Raw genomic sequence first — 20,307 nt, forward strand, 5'->3', positions numbered from 1 at the left:
TCTGACTTCAGCTGACATAATCGTGTGTACTGGTTAATTTGCTGCACTACACTGGAGAATAACTCCACTTTCTTTGTATTTAGGTGGTTTTAGTGGTTGGAGAAGAAAGCTTCAAAAAGGTCTTGCTCACCACTTTGTACGGATCAAATAACCTTTTATACCTACCTAGCTACATGATTCCTTTAGGCAACATCATACATAGATACCATATATGGGAACTAATACACTTCAATTGGGTTCACATCACATCTTCAAAGATCTTCTCGCTTGTGATTCTTATATCTGAGCAGATTGTTATTCTTCCACTTCCTTTCATTCAATCAAGATATGGAGTGCATTTATTCAGTGAGCGAGTAGTTTATTTCTTGTTGAAACATATGGCATATACTGTAAAACTATTATGGATGATTTTTTAAATTTTATTTTCTCTTGAGCAAGTTGCTTGTAGCATCTAACCCTTTTATTAAGTGGAACGACTGCTGTCCATTCATTTCAATTAAATTCAAGTACATCTTTGTCTCTATTCAGGCATTAAAACATGAAATACTTCTTTCAAATGCTGAGGTATGGAATAAAGCATAGCCTATACTTATAATTTGACATTTTAATGGTGTTTGCTTTCCTATTAGTAAAATATGTCCAAGTGGATTCCTGACTTGCTTTCAGAGTAATTTGCAAGTATGTGACCATCTTATATGTATGTATGTAAACAAATATTACATTTACGTTGACACATACCACTTTAGGTTTCTAGAATTCTAAATGACTGGTTAGATTTCCTTTTTGTTTTGTGTGTAAGGTAATAGGGTACATGAAATCATATTATTGTTGACTTTACTCCCCTCCCTAAATAATTAATTGCGTATTGATGCATAAGTAAATGAGTATTTGTTATTGGTAAAAATCAGATATTGAAGCTTATAAGAGAAAGGAGAGAATCTGGATAAGGAAAAATTCAAGAGGATAATGTCTGTGAATAGAGCTTATATTGATTTATATAATCTATTTCATTCATATATCTGTGCTTTTCTAGTGACGCCTTGAGGATAAAGGAACATTAGATACAAGGAAGTAGCGCTAATCTTGATATTTTTTCTAATTAAATTCTAATTTGTTGGACTAGTCTAGAAGAATATAATTTTGCGCAGGATAGACACTTTGATTGGTTTTCATTTTCCATGAAGGAAAGAGAGTAAGGTGGGTGACTGGGTGGAGCTTGTACCTGTGTACCATTGGAGGAAGAGGGATCTAAAAATGTGAAAGAGATATCCACCCACAATGGTCCTTAAGGTTGATCATGATGATGATGCTAATATCTCGAATCTCGTTATCTTCTACGTCTTCTTTACTCGTGCATATTTTATGGTCACTAATTTTATCTGTAAGCTAGTACTGTAATATACCAATGATGTCTGATGAATGTGCAGATGTGCATGGTTAAGTGATATTTGCAGGTTAAACAAATAAAAAAATGCAGGGTATATTAGGCTTAAGCTAAGATCTTCTTACTCCTGTTTGTTTGTTAGAAAGAATTGAAATGGTTTTGTTTCGAATCTAATTATGTCTCCATCTTGAAGCACGTAGAGGAGATTATTCTCTCTACTTTGATGCCAAGGATGAAAAACTAGAGTAGACCATAGTCTTTTTTCCACTTTGTCTCATAGTGAATACAAAGATATGAGATTTGTGGACGAATCTTATCAGGGCATAATTTTGGCACTCCCTTCTTTTGATGATTAACTTGGGCCTGTGTTTACAAGCCTAGCCCAGCTAACTCAAGTGCAACCTATGATCATGACCCCACCCACTGCCCCCTGCCCCCCTGCCCCAACCATGTGTGTTTAGCTGGTTAGACCCATGAACTTGATATGGGAGATGTGTGCCTAAGCATCTGGCTGACCGCCGAACCCTGTACCTCAATGACCAATAGTTTGGTACTATTTTATGATAATGAATTTGGATTTTTGAGCTGTTGTGCACCACATGTAAGAATGGGTTCATATACAGAGGCCATCTTCATCCCCTCACACAATTGGTGCACAACGGTGTTGTAAAACTACCTGTGAGATTGAAAAATATATTGGACATGAACATCCATGAAATTCAAATACAATGAAAACGTTAGTCGCAAGTCTAATGCAAGAATTTTTTATGATATAGGTTTTCTCAGCTTGTAATGAGATATGGAGGTTGACAAGCGAAATCATGAAGCTGGGGGAGACGTGAGAAAGTAAATAACAGGTGAGTAAAAAGTATTTTTGGCTAAGATTATGTGTCAATGCTCTTATGTTTTCAGCCGTGTCCATAAAATCATGATTACTCTGTTCAGAGATGGGCAAATCACCCTATATCAAGAGATTTTCTTCCCCAAATATCCCCTTATCTACTTAGGATCATCCCAAAATGTTCCATGTATGGCTTGCATATAGAAAAACACCCATTAAATTAAGTCTTTTTTTGCCCATCTCTGGAATAAATTTTAAACTATGGATATGTAGTCTTCATCAGCAATAATTTTAAACTATGATTATTGCAGTATATGTATTGATCCGCACGGACCGTACCTCTCTATTATGATTTGATTACACTAAAGCTTGATATGCCTATTTCAATATCAGAATTATTTTCGTGTAGGTTTCTAAGGACTTGGGAGTTAGGAATAGTCTATGTATGGCTACGTATGGGATTACTACATTATTGCTGTTCTCTTAGGAGAGTTTCATAAATTTGCAGTGGAATCAGGCGCTTTTAATCACTACCATCGCCTCCACCCATCTATAATCTTTTTAATAACTCCAGGATTCCCCTAAATGATTTTCACCGTTCCAAATAATCCCCAAGTAGGATTCAGTTTACAAGAATTCAGAAATCTTTGTACTGCTGCACATGTTTTTTGCACCCTAGAAAGTGACACAAAGAAAGCGAATATGCACCTATGAGCATCCGAGTACAAAGATATTTAAGTGAACCCAAGAACCCAAATTTGAATTGCATTTTATCTCTTCTGTTGTGTTAATGATGTAATGTTTTATTCCTTCCTCCAACATGAATCATATGAAGTACTCCGTAGGTGATATTGTATACTTGATGCAACAACGGAAGTGTTGGTTAAGAGGAGACGAAAAGGAGCTGATTCTTTTGCTAAACAAGCAAAGAGCAGCCAAAGATAGATTGCATAAAGGAGAGAAACTGAGAAATCTATCCCCTGACTTATGAGCTAATGATATATATGATCGGCTCATTGTTTGGAGTAAAAAAACAGAAAAAACATGAGAAGTGGAAGAATCTGATGTTTGTTTGACTAAAACATAGGATTTTAAGCTTGTTAGGAAGTTTAATTTTTCCTGACCCATTAAACAACACTCATTCAATGTATTAGGAAATTAGATTATGTGAGAAAATCAACTTCCTGAAAAAATTACTAACCAGGAGTGTCTCTCGAGTGGCCAAGCCTGTACTTGTGTTAGTAACATTATTAGCGAAGTTAATGAATGACATAGTTAAGAAGGTATATGGTTGCTGGGAATTGAAGTTTCACTGTCTGAGTAGTCGAGTTATTGGCATCTTTGTGACATAAAGATCAGTCGATTTGTTGTGAGTCCGACTCCTTGTGACCCTTTCAGGTGCCGTAACTGCATTCTTAGGAGGCTTGGAGCAGTGTTTCCAAGTGCACAATACATTTAGGGGTTAGAGTTCGAAATTATTTGGAGAAATCATTTTGTTATTAATTTAAATGCTCTGTTTTTAGAATGGAGAGGCAAGAAAAGAGCTAATATTAAAAATATCATGCGAAGTTATAAGCATTTAATACAAGTATATTTCCTAATTTGATATTAATTTAGAAATGAATGATTAAATCACGTTATTGAGAGTAGTTGATGATTTATACCTCATATAACTTTTTTTTCCTTTTTTTTAGTTGATGGTTTATACTTCGTATAACTTTATACGAAGTATTTCATTTTTAGTCGTTGCATGCAGCTTGAAGGATTGTATTTGCATTTATCATTTAACATTTTTTCCTATTTAATTTAAAATATCAATAATAAAAAATTCAATCTTCTTTCTAAAAAGTAAGTTGATTGCTTATACGTAGTATTGTATAAAGGTGGAGAACAATTAATTGTATGGCACTTGTGTCGTGGATTTCGTTTCATTTGTTAAGGTCATCAGTCTCTGTACTCCGCTATGTAGAGCACTCCCTCCGTCTCCAAAATTATGAGGGTTGTTAAACGTCGCTCCCAAATTACTAGACGTCGCTCGCATTTTTTCTTTAAAATTCCGTATTTTAAGGAAAAAATACGGAAAAATTACTAGACACTTACAATATATTTCACGCTCGATAAACTTAAAAATCTGAAATTTAAAAAAAAACACAGAAAATTCACAAAAATAACTAATAATACTAATTACTCAAATTATCACAAAAATAATAATAATCACAATAAAAATTATAATTATCATACAAAAATTACATCAATAAATTTGTTTAATTAATTTTTTTAAAAAAATAAATCGTATTGATTAATTAATCAATAAAAAAACAAAAACAAAAATATTGGACATCCGCCTAAAAAATCTGGATCCTCCATGGTGGATCCGGAAATTTTAGACGGATGTATGCTTTTCAAAAAAAAAAAAAAAAAAAAAAATTCGAGGACTTACAGAATCCTCCGACGATGCCTCCGGTGTACGATCATTGTCGTCATCCATCGTCCTAAACCCGTCGCTAAAGCTTAATAAATTTTTTTTTTTAATAAATGGGATTTTTGGTGGTGGGCTCGGAAATTTTGGGTTGGATGTCGTGGGGTTGGATCTGGTGGGCTCGGGAATTTTTTTAACCAAGTGGCGGAGCCTTATATAGTCCAAGTTATGGAAAGGGCAATATGGTCCTTTCATGACAAAATGGGAGCGACGTTTAGCAGTTCATTTAGATCAAATGTTAAAAACTTTGTCCATAAACCTCCATTAACCTATAAGAAAAGGTAGAGGTGATCATTGGGCGGGCCGGCCCGGAGCTAAAAAAATTTGCCCACTTCTCGGGCCGGAATTTTTGTGCCCAAAATGGTCAGGCCGTACAGGCATTTCAGGTCGGGCTTAAAAAAATCAACTAAGTATGCATAAAAACGCATTCCCAAACCCGCCAAAAAAAATCGGACCGGGCCCAACCTGATTTCGGGCCGAAAAATTCTGCCCAAAATCGGGCCAGGCCATACTTGATCAGGTCTAAGAAAAGGCATAGTCATGGGAAATTTTGCAACGCAGAGTACTACTCCCTACACATGAGAAAACGAAGAAATGTTTTACGTATAAACAAATGAAGATATCAAAGGTTTAAAATGCGTCTTGAAAATAGTAAAAAATCTGTTAAACTTGTGGTAGTCCGTTAAAACTGGACCAAAACACACCTACAAATTAAGGAGGCTGTTTTTAGCCTCTAATCCTCCATTGATATTACATTATTACCTTACTGGTAGTGTGAAAGGTTTATTTAGAAGTGGGGTTGTGGAATTGACCCACACTTTTAGCGGTCAATAAGAATAGTTGATCTACGTCACGTGGAGCCCACGCCGAGAGTGAGCTAATGACTTCGTTCTTCAGGTGTTGACCGTACTTCGTACGGGTAGAAACTACTCCGTATTACTAATCGTAATTTACTCAATATTAAAATTGTTAGTTTAATTATCACTTCTGACATTTTACAACATCTACTATGACATTTGTGTAAAACCGTCTAATCATAAGACTATTTTTGTGAATCACTGCAAGCATAGGATCGCATCTCAATTTATTTTCTCCCTTAGCTATAAGTGAAAATTGGGATCAAAATTAAAAGTAAACTACTCCAATTAAAGCTTATATTGTCATACAATTCTTAATTATTTTCAATTTTACCTAATAGAAACAGCCTGCCTAGTCCGAAAGCCCCAAAATAACTTCTTTTAGGTGGAAAAGCTACATTTCTTTCCAAAAGCATAGCTTTAGCTATTACAACCCTGACTTCTGTTAGTAATATACAGTTTGCCAAAGTGTAAACTTGCTCAAACTAGTCACACACACACCAAAAGAACGTGATAATGTAAAACAAAACCTACTTCAACTTGTCTAACAAGGATAGAACATCCTGCTTCTTACGCGATTACGTGAGAGCTCAAATTGGTTAAAACATGGACCATTCCCCCACAAAGACAAACCAACGGCATGTCCTATATCTTAAGAGGAGACCGAAGTTGAACCCTTTATGCCATCACGATATATGCAAGGGTTTACCGTGTATTTATCCTAGACTAGACTCTTTAAGAAAATTCAATCTCCAAACTACGTGATAAACCTGGTTGTACCTTGCAAGGAAGATTTCTTGTAACACCCGAAATTAATTACCCCAAGTTACCGTAAAACCTATGATCTAGTGCCTGTCAAACACACACACAAATCCTATGGTTATTATGTTGTTTCTTTTCTTTTTGATGGGTATATTGGAGCATAGTTATACACCTCTCATTCCCTTCTTTAGCTGAGGGCATCAATGCAAAATTACGAATGAAGTGATAGAAAATCGCATGTTTTTTTTTTTTTTTTTTTTTTTTTTTTTTTTTTTTTTTTATGGACAGTGAAACTTAAGCATGCAAAAGTAACTTAGTTTATAAATAACCGATTTAATCAATAAAAACTTTATAATAATACAAATTTATGGACTAATATTTTTAGAATTATTACATCACACTCTGTTCGTTTAGTGGTATAGATTGTTTGTTTTCCTATATTTAGCTTCTTATTAAACACGTAATTATTAATCATTAAGTATACATCCTACGTTTAACACTTTACATATCCATGACCCATTTTGCTGACTTGCTCCCTATGTTTAATGACTGACCAAAGTGAATTTTGTTTTTATTGGAATGGAAATAAATGAACAAAGTTAGTCTTGCATATTAAGCTTATCCTTGAATTGTTCTTAGGCTCTTAGCAACTAACTATTGTAAACATTATAATTTTGGAACCTTGACTCCAAATTATATTGTGCAATAAGGTGTATTGTGTGTAAGTGCACCATTCTGATCTTGCCGTCGGATTCTAAATGAGGAATGGTTTCATGTACCATTTTTTTTTTTTGGTGTGAGGGTAGGGGTATTTAAACATATGAGCGATATGACCTATCACTCTATGTCTCTATCGTACATAGCCTTTCAGTCTCAATCGCACATTGTAATGGTGCATGGTATAACAATGGACCTGATTGTACACCATAAACGCTACGAGTGCATGACAGCTAGTGCAACAGCGGCATATTTGGATGTTACCTTCGATTCGGCTTACATCAAAGCTTTTGTTAACCAAGTACTGTATGAGGTTTATGTTTAATGAAAGGGAACCTTTATAATTTTTCTTATTATATGCATTTACTCGTATAATTAATAACATGTGAAGTCAATGCCTTTTTTTTTTTCCTTATCCTATTGGCCTACTGGAATTTCGAATCTATTTTATTACATGTTGGCCTACCAGGATATTAAAATTTTGGGTGTGACTTGTGAGAGAGAATATAATCCTATTGTTTGATTTTATGTTTATTTTAATTCCTTATTTTTAGTTAATTAGAATTTAACATAAGAAATACTCCATATTATATTATTCAAATGTGGTATAATGACGTGCATAATTGGATTAATTAAGATACGAGCTCTTGGGTATTATTTTTGATGTGGATGGCTTTTGTTGAAATTCTTTGATTCTCTCTATTATATTAAAACTACTCCCTTCGTATACAATTATATTAGTAAAAACCTCGTGACCAAAAGAATCGCGAAATACGAGAATGAGATTAACCATGACTATAGAATTTATAAAGCATGGATGTTTTCATTTCATCTTATACCCGTAATCCAAATTGAGGATCATTCGATTTGGCATTGAAAGCTAACTTCTTCACTTTGCGATTTTCAACCGATTGATGGTCACATGGTATGATTATCTTTATAGAATAAGTAGTTCATTAGGTAGTATGCTGGATTCGATGAATAAAATAAAGTTTCGAGGGAGATTTTTAGCCCATGCTTATGAATTATTTGGCCTTTAATGTAAATGCATGTTCAACACATGTGAAGGAATTGAATTTAAAGTTAGATGCCTTAGCCAAAGCTAGTGTTTACCCTACTTAAGGAAATGCCCAAAAGTTCTAAGGAACTCATTTTGATTTTGGAGATCAACAAAATAGTTCAATTTCGTATTTTATTGGTGGCACACTAGCACATTAAATGAGTTTTGAAGTAATTTTTTAAAGGAAAGTATTATATTTCGTACTTCATACTCCGTAGTATTTTAAAAGACTGTTAGTGACGTGGTACATAACAGTTTTTGTATCCTAGACGTTTGTAGTAATACATTCTTTTGGTGATATTTTAAAAGATTATTTGATTAATTTTCCAACACTCTTTAGATACGGGATTGAGTTTTCTCTTACGAGTATTTTTGTTTTTCTTCAATTTGTGATCACAATTATGAGTTATTATATTGTAAATTGGTGCTTGGTAGGAATAGGTTCAAGGGAAGATCATAAGTTCATAACCATGCAAGAATCCAATTTAGATGATGTAGGAGGTTGCATGCATTCATGTATTACAGTAGGAGGATTCAAATGCATTAGTTCAATTTTTGTGTGCCATTTATTATGATATGTCTTAGACTCTTAGGACAAAGTTTGCTTGTTGAAGTCAGGGAAACTTGGCATATGCTCCTTTATTGAAATCTTCGTGCATATGTGCAGATGTGCTTACTCGTTTACGCGTCTGTGATGTAAATTTGGGGCAATAGTTAGGGAACAAGTTCAGCGCAATCCCCTTTGGGTGTTCGAGCCAAGTTAATAAGATACTACCCCCGTTTATTAAAAATTGTCCTATTTTCAGTCACTACATTAATTGTATTAAGTGAGTAGATAGATATGTTGTTTAGTGTGTGGGGTAATAGGTAAATTAGAGAGTAAACGGTGGGACTATGCTAACTAAAAATGAAATAGGAGGAATATTTTGTGGTAGACTCAAAAAGGAAAATGGAACAATCGTTATAAAATGGAGGGAGTAGATTAGTACGTAGAACTCGGTCTTTATTCGTTAACTTCTCTTGTTGTCTAACAGCTAATTTATTTTAGTTAATTTCTAGTCTTGGTTTAGTTAAGTTTGGTTGGATTTTAAAAAGTCACACGAAAGAGAATATTGTTATTGAGTACTGTAGTAAGTTAGTACGAGACAATCATCGGTCTATTATGGAAGACAAGAGATTTAATTATGAATTTATGATGGTAGTATAAATGGATAGGATATAGAGGGTGCATCGTGCATGGTCACTTTTTGGAATTGCTCATTATTTTTGTATTGAATTTCTTACCTACCCAAAACGCAGGAGTAGAGTAAACAGCAGCCATTTTTCACTCGTTCACTAAACTCTACACTTTTTCTCAATTTTGGCTCAGGTTAAATCAGTTCGAGTCATATTTGGATGATGAGTTATACGTAAATAAGAAGTGCAAAATTCTTTAGATGAATGACTATTTCGTTCTCTTTTCTCAAGTGAGTGAATCTTTCACAGAAAGTCCAACTTTGATATTGAACGAAACTTAAAACAATTTTCATAAATTAGAATTTCTTAAGATTTGTTAAATCCTAAAGAGTTTAACTTATGGTGTGCAACAATTGACCACAACCACTAAACTAAACTAAACTAATTTTGAGAATTAAACAGAATTATAGTTTTCCTAATTATGTACACAATGCTAGATAAAATTTGTCATTGGATTGACCAAGAATAGAAAATTTAAATAAAATAATTGGTTAAATACAGGAAAATCAGGAATATATTTTTCTGATAGAATTGACAAGTCTACCAATGACCAATGTTACTTAGAAGCAAAACCAACAAGTAAAGACGATGTCCATCAAAATTGTGCGGCGGTCCCCTTCTTGTTCATCTTTTTACAAGTAGAAATTTGGAATTAGTCAAGCTGCTTTCTTTTTGCCGGGATACTTAGCTTTAATAATTTCATCTTTTTAAAAAAATCATCTTTTTTTTTTTCACTTTATTGTATTTCTCTCTTCTCCTGTTCTGCAACTTTCATCTTCATATAGTTCTGATTCTCCATTGTCACTATTTCATTTTTCTGTTCTTTCTTCTTACCCACCAAAAATTACAAAATTGTTTAAATTTTTTTAAAAAGTCCTTTTTCTTGTTCTTCTGCTTTGTAAATTATTCATTTGGAGGTGTCTTGGGAGAATTTCTAAATTGTTGTATGATGCAGTAGGATTTTTAGTTTATATTTATTTATTTAATTTAATTTTTTTTAATTTTTTTTTATAGTTTTTTTGGGGTTTAATGAAGTGTAATCTTTGTCCTGGGTGCTAATTGGACAATCAAGGGTAAACAGTGAAGGTTTGATAAGGGAAGAATATAAAAACCCAACAATTTTCTGGGTTGCTCTCTACTATTGGTCTTCTGGTACTCCCTATTTTCATTTTTCTTTGAAATTATTAGTATAATTATTTTGGAATAAGATTATTTTGAAATCATTATTATAATATGTCAACCAAATTTGTTTAGTGGATTCTTGACTGCTTGTACTACGTATATTGCTTGCTTTATTCCTTGCTATATATTTTTTTTTTTTATAGAAGGTAAAGTAGTTCAATGTTAAATTGTCACTTTTAATGTATATTTATTGTATACTTCATGTCTCCTCAAAGAAAAAGAAGCAAAAAAAAAAAATCAATTTCATTGCCTCCTCTTTATTTTATACACAATTATCAGTCTAGTTCGCCGCTGCCTTGCCTGTTTAGATCTTTACTTGGTTGACATTTTGGTACTTGAGGATTGAAATTATGGGTTCATAGGTTGATCAGTCTTGGTTTGGATAGGAAGGTATTATTTAGGAATTTAGGAATTAGGATGATTGAAGTTGGCAATGAGCTTTTCCGGCACAAAGTTGGCCTGGCCTAACCTTACAATGGCATGTCCGGGCCACATGTCGTGCTTGGGTTAAGATTTTCAAAATTTAGCAGGCAATCAGGCATGATCTAGCAGCCTAGCACTAGTCTTAAGGATGATGATGCTTTGGCATTGCAAGTGTACAACGTAGGATATGAACATATGATAATGAGTTGTTTCTAGCTTGGGAGCAATAGCAAAGAATTTCATAGCTGCTTGAATGTCCATCTAGCTCTCTAGTCCGAATTATGATTCAGGCTCATCACTCATGTCTAATTGTCTAGCGTAGGCCTAGTAAGAGCTGGAACAAATTTTATTGATGGATTGGATAATGGGTTGCATCCATTGGTTTCCTTGTATGGTTGGTCTATCTGTTTCAACAAATCCCAGGAAACTTCTGGAGTTCTTGTTATGGTCAAACATGTTATTTATACCTCGTTAGTCTTGATCTCTAAAACATAAACGTTGCTACATGCCGAGTTCATCCCTCCTTGTGTGTTTTTACTTTATGTGAATGACTGATTTTGCATCAAATCCTATCTTTTTCCTGAATGCTCAAATAGACAAATGCAGTTTCACTAGTTTGGTGTTGAAAAATAAAAACTAAACAAATTTCAGAATTTGGTCTTAACAAAATTAGCCACCCTAATTTCTATTTTTGATCCAGGACATTAATCTTTCAGATGGGGTCTGATGTCTCTGAAGTGCAGGAAACAACAACGCAGACTCTTTCTATTAAGGTAATTAGTATGCAGTTCTTGTTTTGTTACATCTTCAGTTGTTACGCTTCTTGATTATGTTGAGTATAAGGTAATTAGTATGCAGTTCTTGTTTCATTTCATCTTCAGTTGTAACGCTTCTTGATTATGTTGAGTATATTTTCTCTATTAACAGAAACTCAGACTAACGTGATTGTGTTACATACTTTTAGTTGTCAATGTGATCGGAATTTGTTAAACTAGTATCTTTTTCCATTGAGGTCAATTAAAATATATAATTGGAAAACAGAATTTCGATGGTGAATGAAAAGGTTCTGCTAAGAAGATCATCTATGGAAATGGATAAATAGTTGTCTCCCTCCTCAAACAGTCTTAACTTTTTGAATCATAACAGTCTTCTTTATTGCATATGCAGGTGCATATATCCATGTGTACACAACTCCTGGGACTTGTTGAAATTATTGATAGTATAATTTCAGTTATCGAAGCAGCTCAACCTAGGTGCTCCCTAGGATTACAGGCACTTTCCCATTTACGCATTGCAATTGAGAAAGCCAGGGAACTTGTTCAGAACTGCCGCATGTCTAGTAAGCTGTACCTGGTATGTAAAACCAATACAACAAAAATACCTCCAATAGATTCTCAAGCATGTAGTTCAGTGGATTAACCTGGATTTTATGAAATTTATAATTGCAATTCCATATTTCCTGTGAGTTTGAATATGGGATTTCCCAGTTTGAATAGGCATGAAGAAGTTTGTCCTTGGCTCTTTCTTTAATAATATATAGCGGAATGAGAAAAATTTAGCAATTATATCAACATTAAGGCGTTCTATTTTGTACTTCAGGCAATGACAGGGGAAACAGTAAAAGCAAGATTTGAGAAAGCAAAAAATCGTATGGAGCAAAATTTGAGCCAACTTCAAAATATGGTTCCTGTGGCTTTGAAACAGGAGGTCTGTCATACTTTATTTGCTTCTTCAGCTCATGCATGTTTCTTTCTTCATCTTTATATTTTTCCCAAATATCACTTTATGCTGCTGTGAAACCCACTCCTTCCATGGTCAATCAGAAAGGACATCTAACAACCTCGCAAAAAAAAAAAAAAAAAAAAAAAAAAACCTTTCAACCTCTCAAAAAAAAAAAAACTCAGCCCTCCCAAACTCTTGTTCTGTGGTGCTAAACTGCTAATTCATGCTTAAATACTCCGTATTATTTTCCTGGGATAAAATCGATTAAGTAGCTATATTTGTGTTTGGCAGATTTCTTACATACTTGTTGGTCTAAGAGGTATAAAATTCTCCTTGGACTCATGTGAAGAATTGGCTGGCAAAGCGTTACGAGCGATACTGCAGCAAGATCCATCTGTAAATTCAGTTGGAAATTCGGAGATAGAGTTGCTTCAGCTCGCAGCTTCAATGCTTCATCTAACGACACAAAAAGACCTCAAGGTAGAAAGAAGACGCTTAAAGAATCTCCTTAATGACGTGAAAGAAGAAGGGTCACAAAAATGGAAGACTCTGAAATACCTTCTTTATCTCCTGAACAAGTATGAAAAACCTATAGTGGAAGGGCAAACAAGAAGCTTCTCAACTCAGCATGATTTAGCTTACATCTCTGTGAAGTCTGATAGTGAATCTATAACAACCCAGTCTCCTGATCTTCATTCCCGTGCAGATCATTTCAACTCTCTTCGCAGGCCTGACCCACCTGAGGGATTTATATGTCCCTTATCCTTAAGGTTGATGTATGACCCTGTTATTATTTCTTCTGGACAAACTTATGAAAGGGCATGCATACAAAAATGGTTTGATGAGGGTCATGATACCTGTCCAAAAACAGGGATGAAGCTATCTAATCTGTCCATTACACCCAATACTACCATGAGGAAGTTTATCTTAAAGTGGTCTATGGAATATGGCAGTGAATTTCCTGACCCAAGTATAATCGCATCAGAATATGGCTCCCTTGAGACTTCTTCAAATTCCATCCGTAGCACTGCAAGTTCTATGAAAGATATATATCTTCAAATAGATATGAGCAACTTATCCCTTGGATCTCTTGATAGCAGTTACAGTAGTATGTCACATGCTAAGCTTGAGCACAGTTTTGGTTCTATTAAGAAGTCGATTGATGTTGAATTTCAAAAATTTGAATTCTACTCTAGCATTAATGACATTAGAAAACGGTTCTTATCTAATGTCAGGGAACTTCCTTGGGAATCACAGTGTACAGCTATTCAAGATGTTAATACTTATTTGATTGACTATAATCCTTCTTGTGCTTTTGTCTCTTCCGAGAATTTTCTGGATCCATTGGTTTTGTTCTTGGAAGATGCTCTTGTCAAGTGTGATAATGAAGCTCAAAAGGCTGGAATTAAAGTGCTTTCAACATATCTCCAAGCGAAGAGGTGATTTTCCTCATATTGATCTAAACGTGTATACTCCATTTTCTTCAAGATTTTATCTAGCAAGATCATGCTTCTTCACTTGCATGATAATATTAACTTCCATTGACTTATTGCAGGAAGGAACCCGCACTTTTAAATGAGGATGTATATCGTCTCTTGGTTTCTTTCCTTGCAACTGAAGCTGCTGCTGAAACACTTGCCATAATGGAATTATTATCTACTGAGGTTGATTTTTTCAGATTTGCAGCATCAGGTGCTCTGACTTCAATTCTCAAAATGCTTGATAGCCACAAAAAAGATCTTCAAGAATCAGCCCTTAAACTACTGTATAATCTTTCATCGAGAATTGATAGTTCATCGTGCAACTTAGCTTCAGATTGGATACCTATATTGGTTCCTTTCTTGGAAGATAGCTCAGTTGCTGGAACTTGTTTAGGCATTTTGGAGAAGTTGTGTCTGTTTGAAGAGACTAGGATTTCTATTGCTGAGACCCAAGGCTGCATTGCATCTATCATTAAGGTACTTGAGGATTGCAGCTACAAGGACCAAGAGCATGCAGTCCGTATTCTTCTTGATTTATGTTCTCAACACGAATATTTTTGTCAAAAGGTCATATGTGCGGGATGTATACCTGCTGTCCATCATGTATCAGTCAAAGGAAGCGACAAAGGAAAGGCAATCGCATCAGAATTGCTCCGGCAGCTGAATGAGACTAGATATGAAGAAGAAAAGCAAGAGTGCCCTAGATCTATAGGTGATGTACCTGTGGCTCGTCATGTGGGAAATTATGCTCAAAAGTCGTGTAAATCACCTGGTTTTATCAGGAGGCTCTTCAGAAAGAAGTGATGCTCTTTTCAAATGGTATGAAGGGTAGCAACTTTGCTGTTTCCTGAACCAAAATTTTGAGGTATACTAATGATGTAGATTAAGAGTGTCAAATTGGTTAATTTGCTACTTGCTAACTTACTACTAGTTGCTAACTGATCCATTACTGATGTAGCTTTTGTATGTACTGATGTGATTATTTTTTATTTTTTTTTACCTGTTTGGTATGAGGTGATAATTGGAGGTAAAACATTCAGACTTTGCCACTGAATTAAGAAAAATACTCATTTCAGTTACCTCCATTCATCATCTTGTATGCTGTATCAATCGGACCGTTAGGGTAACCTGTAGTTTCTTTGTTTTGATTAGTGTATAGTTTCTCTTTGATTTGCATGGAATGGAATTTCAAATAGGATTAGAAACTTGTACAGAGCCTCTATAAATGGAGGAAATACTACTATTTTTCTTTTTCTATATGGTAAAAGTTAGTTTGTAATGTTGAACTATGTAATGTCACTTTCCTAGTTTCCTCGCAGAATATAAATGAAATTTCTTTGTTTGTGCTATACATCTGAATGAACAGCATCAATTGTATGTCCCTTTAGGAAAGTAAAGAATAGAAATGATCAGCTGATGTACGAACAGCAGTAAACATGAAGTAAAATATCCTGAAGAAATACTAATCCTCTTAAAAATATGAAATCATAATATTGGAAAGTTCTTATAAGAAAATCGGGAAAATAACAAAGTAAAATTGTTTGACTTGGCCTTACAAAGTTAAAATTCACAGAGTATCAAATTGGGCTTTCTGACATGCATTAGGTGCTTGCCATGTTTTCCTTGTAAAAAAGTCTCAATATTTTCTATTTTTACCTTTATCATATATGCTTGACATCCTAAATTGTAATCCGTAATACTTTCTTTGTTCCCCTAACATTACAGCATAGGAGGAAGACACGGAATTTAAGATGAGTAGAGCGATAGAGAGAAAGAAATAGCTACCCATGTGATGAGGAGATTGATAGAGAGAAAGCATGTACATATATGATAATGTTGCAATATTTGTGAAACTTTCTTAAATGGTAATTGTTGCAATATTAAGAGAATGGAGAAACTAATAAATTAAGTCATATATGCCATGTCTTAGGGTGAGAAGCTTGAGCTCCGAAGCCACACATGTGCGGGCCGCGTTGTCTGGTCCAAGTAGAGCATGTTGCATGTGTGAGTGTGCGTGCGGGTGCAGGTGCAGGTGCATGCTCTCTCCTCTTCACAAAAAAACTCTCCAACTAATATAATATGAATGTTACAAACTCCTGGCCTAAACAAGTGCACATATCTAGCTGGCTGACTGGCTGTATCAGGCTATCAGCACTGGAGACATCAATTACGGTTGCAGCACCGTTCTGTTTTCAAGGTAACCACATACAATTTGAAAACAAGATATGGCTGTTGGTATCCATATTAATACGATATACGAAGTAAGAAGATAGACGTGATCTCAAACTATGTCAATATCAACATTAACGGGGATCGAGCTCTCCCATCTTCTAAGAGGCACCTGTTGGGGGGGGGGGGGTTTGTCTGTGCCCTTCTGGTTAGGGCATTATCCTGTTTGGGGTTTTACTTCAAGAAAGGTCTGTTAACAGTCTCCACATCCTACCTACTTACAAACAAAATTCAATATCATCATTGCCAACTATGCTTTGGTATATACCTTATCTCAATTCAATATCAGGATTAACCCATTCTCAGTGCAAAACTGATAAGCAGATCAAACTAACCAAAAGGGGTTGCATGAACCATCGGTATCTCTTGAGGAGAGTACATGTAAATAATACCGAGTTGAAGGAAAATGAAATTACAACATAACCTACTTCCCCTGGCACCATAAATATACATCCATTGATGTTTTGCAATAAAAATTTCCATGATTACACAGTTAAGAGCACTCGCCACAATCTGCAGGGTGGCACTCATGGCCATCGATGCAGATGCCTGGTGAACTTTCACAGGGAAAGCCTTACAAGGGATGAGAAACTCATGAAAACCAACCCTAGAAGTCATTCGCATGCTGGCTTTGTGTCAAAGCTGCTAAGGCAGATCGCAAAGGCTTGAAAAGCAGAGAGTGGATAGTGATAATCCATGGTGAATATATCTTTTCCAATCTTTCCAAATTGTAGTATTACCTTTTCTTGCTCAGCAACAGGGATGTTGTGGTGTGGCTCAACAGCTGCCACAAGCTGAAAATTCTTGACAGAGGCAACTGTTACCCGGCCTCTGAAGTTCAAGCACCAACACTGCAGCTGCTCATGCCATCTAGGAGCTTTGTTTTTAAGTATGAGTCGGTCATCTGAGACGGTAGGTGGTGGCTCTGATAGACTGGTGGAGCTAAAACTGATAGGTTGTTCCTTCCCTTGCAAGCCTGGTGAGGGTGGACATTGCTCATGAATTGATCGAGGAAAAGATTGAGGAGTTGGGGCAGATCCTCCCTCTTGAATGGAAGCTAGAGGAATGGAGTGAATGACACAATGTAATCTCCTAGGCCCTCGGGTGCGGAGAACACTAAGCTCATAAGAGATGGTTGCTATGCTATAATTGTAAGCAGGCACTCTAGGAGAGACCTGCTTAGAATGAAACCTCCGGCTGGACCGACTGTTAGTTTTAACTGCTGCATCTTGTGGGGGTTGGCTGTCATACACGGTGAATTTGGTGCCCAAAAAATTTGACCTGAAACAATAATAATAATTTGTCAGATGTTTTTCATTGAACCATTTGGACAGCAATTGACATCTGATGTGATAATGTAAGCTTGCCTGAGCTTTCCAACATATGCATTACTAGCTCTTGAGAAGTCGTCTGCAACTAAAGATATTACAAAATCTGTGCTTGTTGCTCTTCTGATCTTCCTAGCAGCCAATAATAATTTATCGTTTTCTTCTTCAGCTGCAAAAGTGAACTATTAATATAGATATATACATAGTTATGTACTAAAACACCACTTAAGCTAAGCTTGTTCAGCAGATGTCCTACAAATATCACACTAATCTCCAAGCAAAATGCTCCTAGAAACATATTCAGAAACTGACATTTGCATCTGAATAGTACGTTTTGTGCAAGATCCAATATCTACCATTAAGAAATTCCATGGCCTCTAGATTTACACACAATAATAAAAAGAAACTGACTTACATGGCGTCAATCCATAGTAAAGGCGGAAAGTAGAAGTTGCTCTATCCCTTTTGATAAAACATTGTATAGGCTGATCACGCGATCCAGGCTACAATAAATTCACATACAACGGAAATTAGATGTCAAGGAGAGTATAATAAATCTACACTCTATATACAAGTATAAGAATGTTCTAACTTCCAAGCAGTGAACCACACTAAAATTCCAGTTATACCTGCTTTAAAGAGATCGGAAAAGTGATCCTTCCACACTGTTCTGGAGTCTGAACTATTTCTTTGGTAACATCTCTCCACGATCTACAAACGGCAGCACAAAATACTACAACACTTCTAGCAGGCCATGATGTCTCAGTATCTTCAACCCTCCTAATGATATCCAAAAGCAATTCGGATGGCAAATTCGCCCACCGACCTTGCTCAACTTCTTCAATATTAGGTGATGCCTGGTCAGGTGCAATATGTGATCTTGTTCTCCCACGCCACTGCCTCCCTCCTTCTCCCCGTCTAGACCGGTTTCCTATCCCCTCTCTCATTTCTTTCAGCTCCCTAACGATGCCCTTGAAGGACATCTTATTTTGGACTAGTCTGGTCTTTTAATACATGCACCTAATGAGCTTGATGACACCTGAAACCAAACTAATGTTATCATGATTTAGACAAAGTAAGGTCGGTCTTTCAAGGCATCCAACTATTATGTTTATTAAACATAAAAACAATCTGTTATTATCTTGATTTAGATACGCTATGATCTTTCAACACTTCCTACCTAATCAAATTAAGATACCTCAAAATAAGCAGTTGTCAATTTGTCAAATTACAATAGTGCTTTGTAGTTTGATACTTTGATGATGACATTGAACCAAATTATTATATGTATTAATTATCAAAATATAAACAATAAAACAAATTTCAACTAAACCCTCAAACACAACTAAAGAACAAACAAAATATACCATTTTTATTATCATTATTCAATGCTCTAAATAAGAACAACTTAATTCCAGCCAAAATACATCATCTTACACCTAAAAAAGTTGGGATTTTTAACAATACTTTCTTTTTTGTTAGCCCAATTAAAAAATGAAGGCTTTAATTTTTTTTTTTTTTTTTATTTTTTATTTATTTATATGCATCTGTATAAGCAGATCTACAACAACCTTTAAGTCGACATAAAAATCCAAACCCTAAAAACTAAGATAAAATTAAATAAATAGGCAGTTGTAATTTTATGATTTTTTTTTTATAACAATTCAAAAATATACTCCAAAAACTAAGCCAAAACCCTTTTCGTCTCTAAAAGTTCTTCTTATTTGGAAGATGATTATAACACTAATTACAAAAAACTCAAAAAGAGAACTTTTGATGTGGAGAGTAGCAAGAAATGATCTGATTAATAACCAATTTTTCATATAATTTGGTGAACATTAAATTAGCATTAACTAATTTGAACATTTCTAGATGATTAAATTAAAAAACCATCACATTTTCACAAAAAATTGTAACATATGTCAATAGATGTCGAGCTTATCAACTTTAACCCCAAAAATAGCAATTTTTTCAAATCCCAACAATAACCCAAAAAAATTAATTAAATCAACCAAACAAAAAAAAAAAAAAACCAACCTGGGTAAGAAAAGCTGGGATTAGATACAAGAGGAGAGAGAAAGAGTGGGTATAAATTCAAAGCCCAGAAAAAAGTGAGCAGCAATCAGATCAAAGAGAGAGAGATTGAAAGAAATATTTGAAATCAATCAAAAATGAATCAAATCAGAATAATTTTTCAGATGAACGGTTGGATCTGATCAACATTTTTGAAATAAGCTAATTCTTTCTATCTCCGCCGTTAGATCACCGCCGGTAACGGTCTGAAGTTCCGGTGGTGCCCGAGAACTGCCCGCTGCCCCGCACCTTCTGCCCGTAAATTTAAGAGTTTTTTAGATCCCCATTTTACTCTTCTACCTTTCTTTTCTCTCTCTACTTTTTTGGTTTTTCTAATGTTTTTAGTATTGAGGGTCTCTTCTCATTTTCGTTTCTCTCTTCTCGATTTTTGCGCCGCTTCCCCAAAACAAAAAAAGATATTTACTTTGTGAAAGTAAAGAAAAAAGATTTCTGGGCTATTTTTGTTTATTTTTTTTCCTATAAAAGAATAGGTTTCTGATGTATTGAGTTTTCTGTAAAAAAAAATGGATTGA

The 20,307-nt window shown here is 35.0% G+C and overlaps 2 protein-coding genes across 5 annotated transcripts; one reads left to right on the top strand and one right to left on the bottom strand.

The window, feature by feature from the left end:
• Positions 1 to 9,923: 9,923 nt before the first annotated feature.
• LOC110685805 (U-box domain-containing protein 5-like) lies at positions 9,924 to 16,478 on the top strand. Of its 3 annotated transcripts, none has more exons than XR_002504107.1 (7): positions 9,924 to 10,488; positions 11,642 to 11,714; positions 12,109 to 12,294; positions 12,541 to 12,648; positions 12,955 to 14,102; positions 14,219 to 15,009; positions 16,075 to 16,478. XR_002504107.1 is itself a non-coding variant. In XM_021862332.1 (6 exons), the coding sequence occupies exons 2-6, from the start codon at positions 11,658 to 11,660 to the stop codon at positions 14,946 to 14,948; spliced, it is 2,229 nt and encodes a 742-aa protein (XP_021718024.1). In that variant the 5' UTR covers positions 9,924 to 10,488; positions 11,642 to 11,657; the 3' UTR covers positions 14,949 to 15,495. The 3 variants fall into 3 exon arrangements, 1 of the variants encoding a protein (XP_021718024.1); XR_002504106.1 differs by lacking the exon at positions 16,075 to 16,478 and adding an exon at positions 15,870 to 16,059; XM_021862332.1 differs by lacking the exon at positions 16,075 to 16,478 and having other exon boundaries at positions 14,219 to 15,495.
• A 135-nt stretch (positions 16,479 to 16,613) lies between these two features.
• On the bottom strand, positions 16,614 to 20,307 carry LOC110685806 (tubby-like F-box protein 5). Of its 2 annotated transcripts, none has more exons than XM_021862334.1 (5): positions 19,739 to 20,307; positions 18,331 to 18,751; positions 18,117 to 18,204; positions 17,741 to 17,870; positions 16,614 to 17,654 (listed from the first exon to the last, which is right to left on the bottom strand). In XM_021862334.1, exons 2-5 carry the CDS (start codon positions 18,682 to 18,684, stop codon positions 16,988 to 16,990), a joined length of 1,239 nt encoding a protein of 412 aa, XP_021718026.1. In that variant the 5' UTR covers positions 18,685 to 18,751; positions 19,739 to 20,307; the 3' UTR covers positions 16,614 to 16,987. The 2 variants fall into 2 exon arrangements, with proteins under 2 accessions (XP_021718026.1, XP_021718025.1); XM_021862333.1 differs by having other exon boundaries at positions 18,331 to 18,740; positions 19,739 to 20,306.

Source organism: Chenopodium quinoa, unplaced genomic scaffold (genome assembly GCF_001683475.1).
Source record: "Chenopodium quinoa cultivar QQ74 unplaced genomic scaffold, ASM168347v1, whole genome shotgun sequence".
NCBI lineage: Eukaryota > Viridiplantae > Streptophyta > Magnoliopsida > Caryophyllales > Amaranthaceae > Chenopodium > Chenopodium quinoa.

Coding starts and splice junctions, on each gene's coding strand:
- LOC110685805 (XM_021862332.1), top strand. CDS start 11,658: ATGGGGTCTGATGTCTCTGAAGTGCAGGAAACAACAACGCAGACTCTT. Junction 12,295..12,540: donor TGTCTAGTAAGCTGTACCTG/GTATGTAAAACC, acceptor TTTGTACTTCAG/GCAATGACAGGGGAAACAGT. Junction 12,649..12,954: donor CTGTGGCTTTGAAACAGGAG/GTCTGTCATACT, acceptor TGTGTTTGGCAG/ATTTCTTACATACTTGTTGG.
- LOC110685806 (XM_021862334.1), bottom strand. CDS start 18,684: ATGTCCTTCAAGGGCATCGTTAGGGAGCTGAAAGAAATGAGAGAGGGG. Junction 18,205..18,330: donor TTCCGATCTCTTTAAAGCAG/GTATAACTGGAA, acceptor AATTTATTGTAG/CCTGGATCGCGTGATCAGCC. Junction 17,655..17,740: donor GCATATGTTGGAAAGCTCAG/GCAAGCTTACAT, acceptor TTATTGTTTCAG/GTCAAATTTTTTGGGCACCA.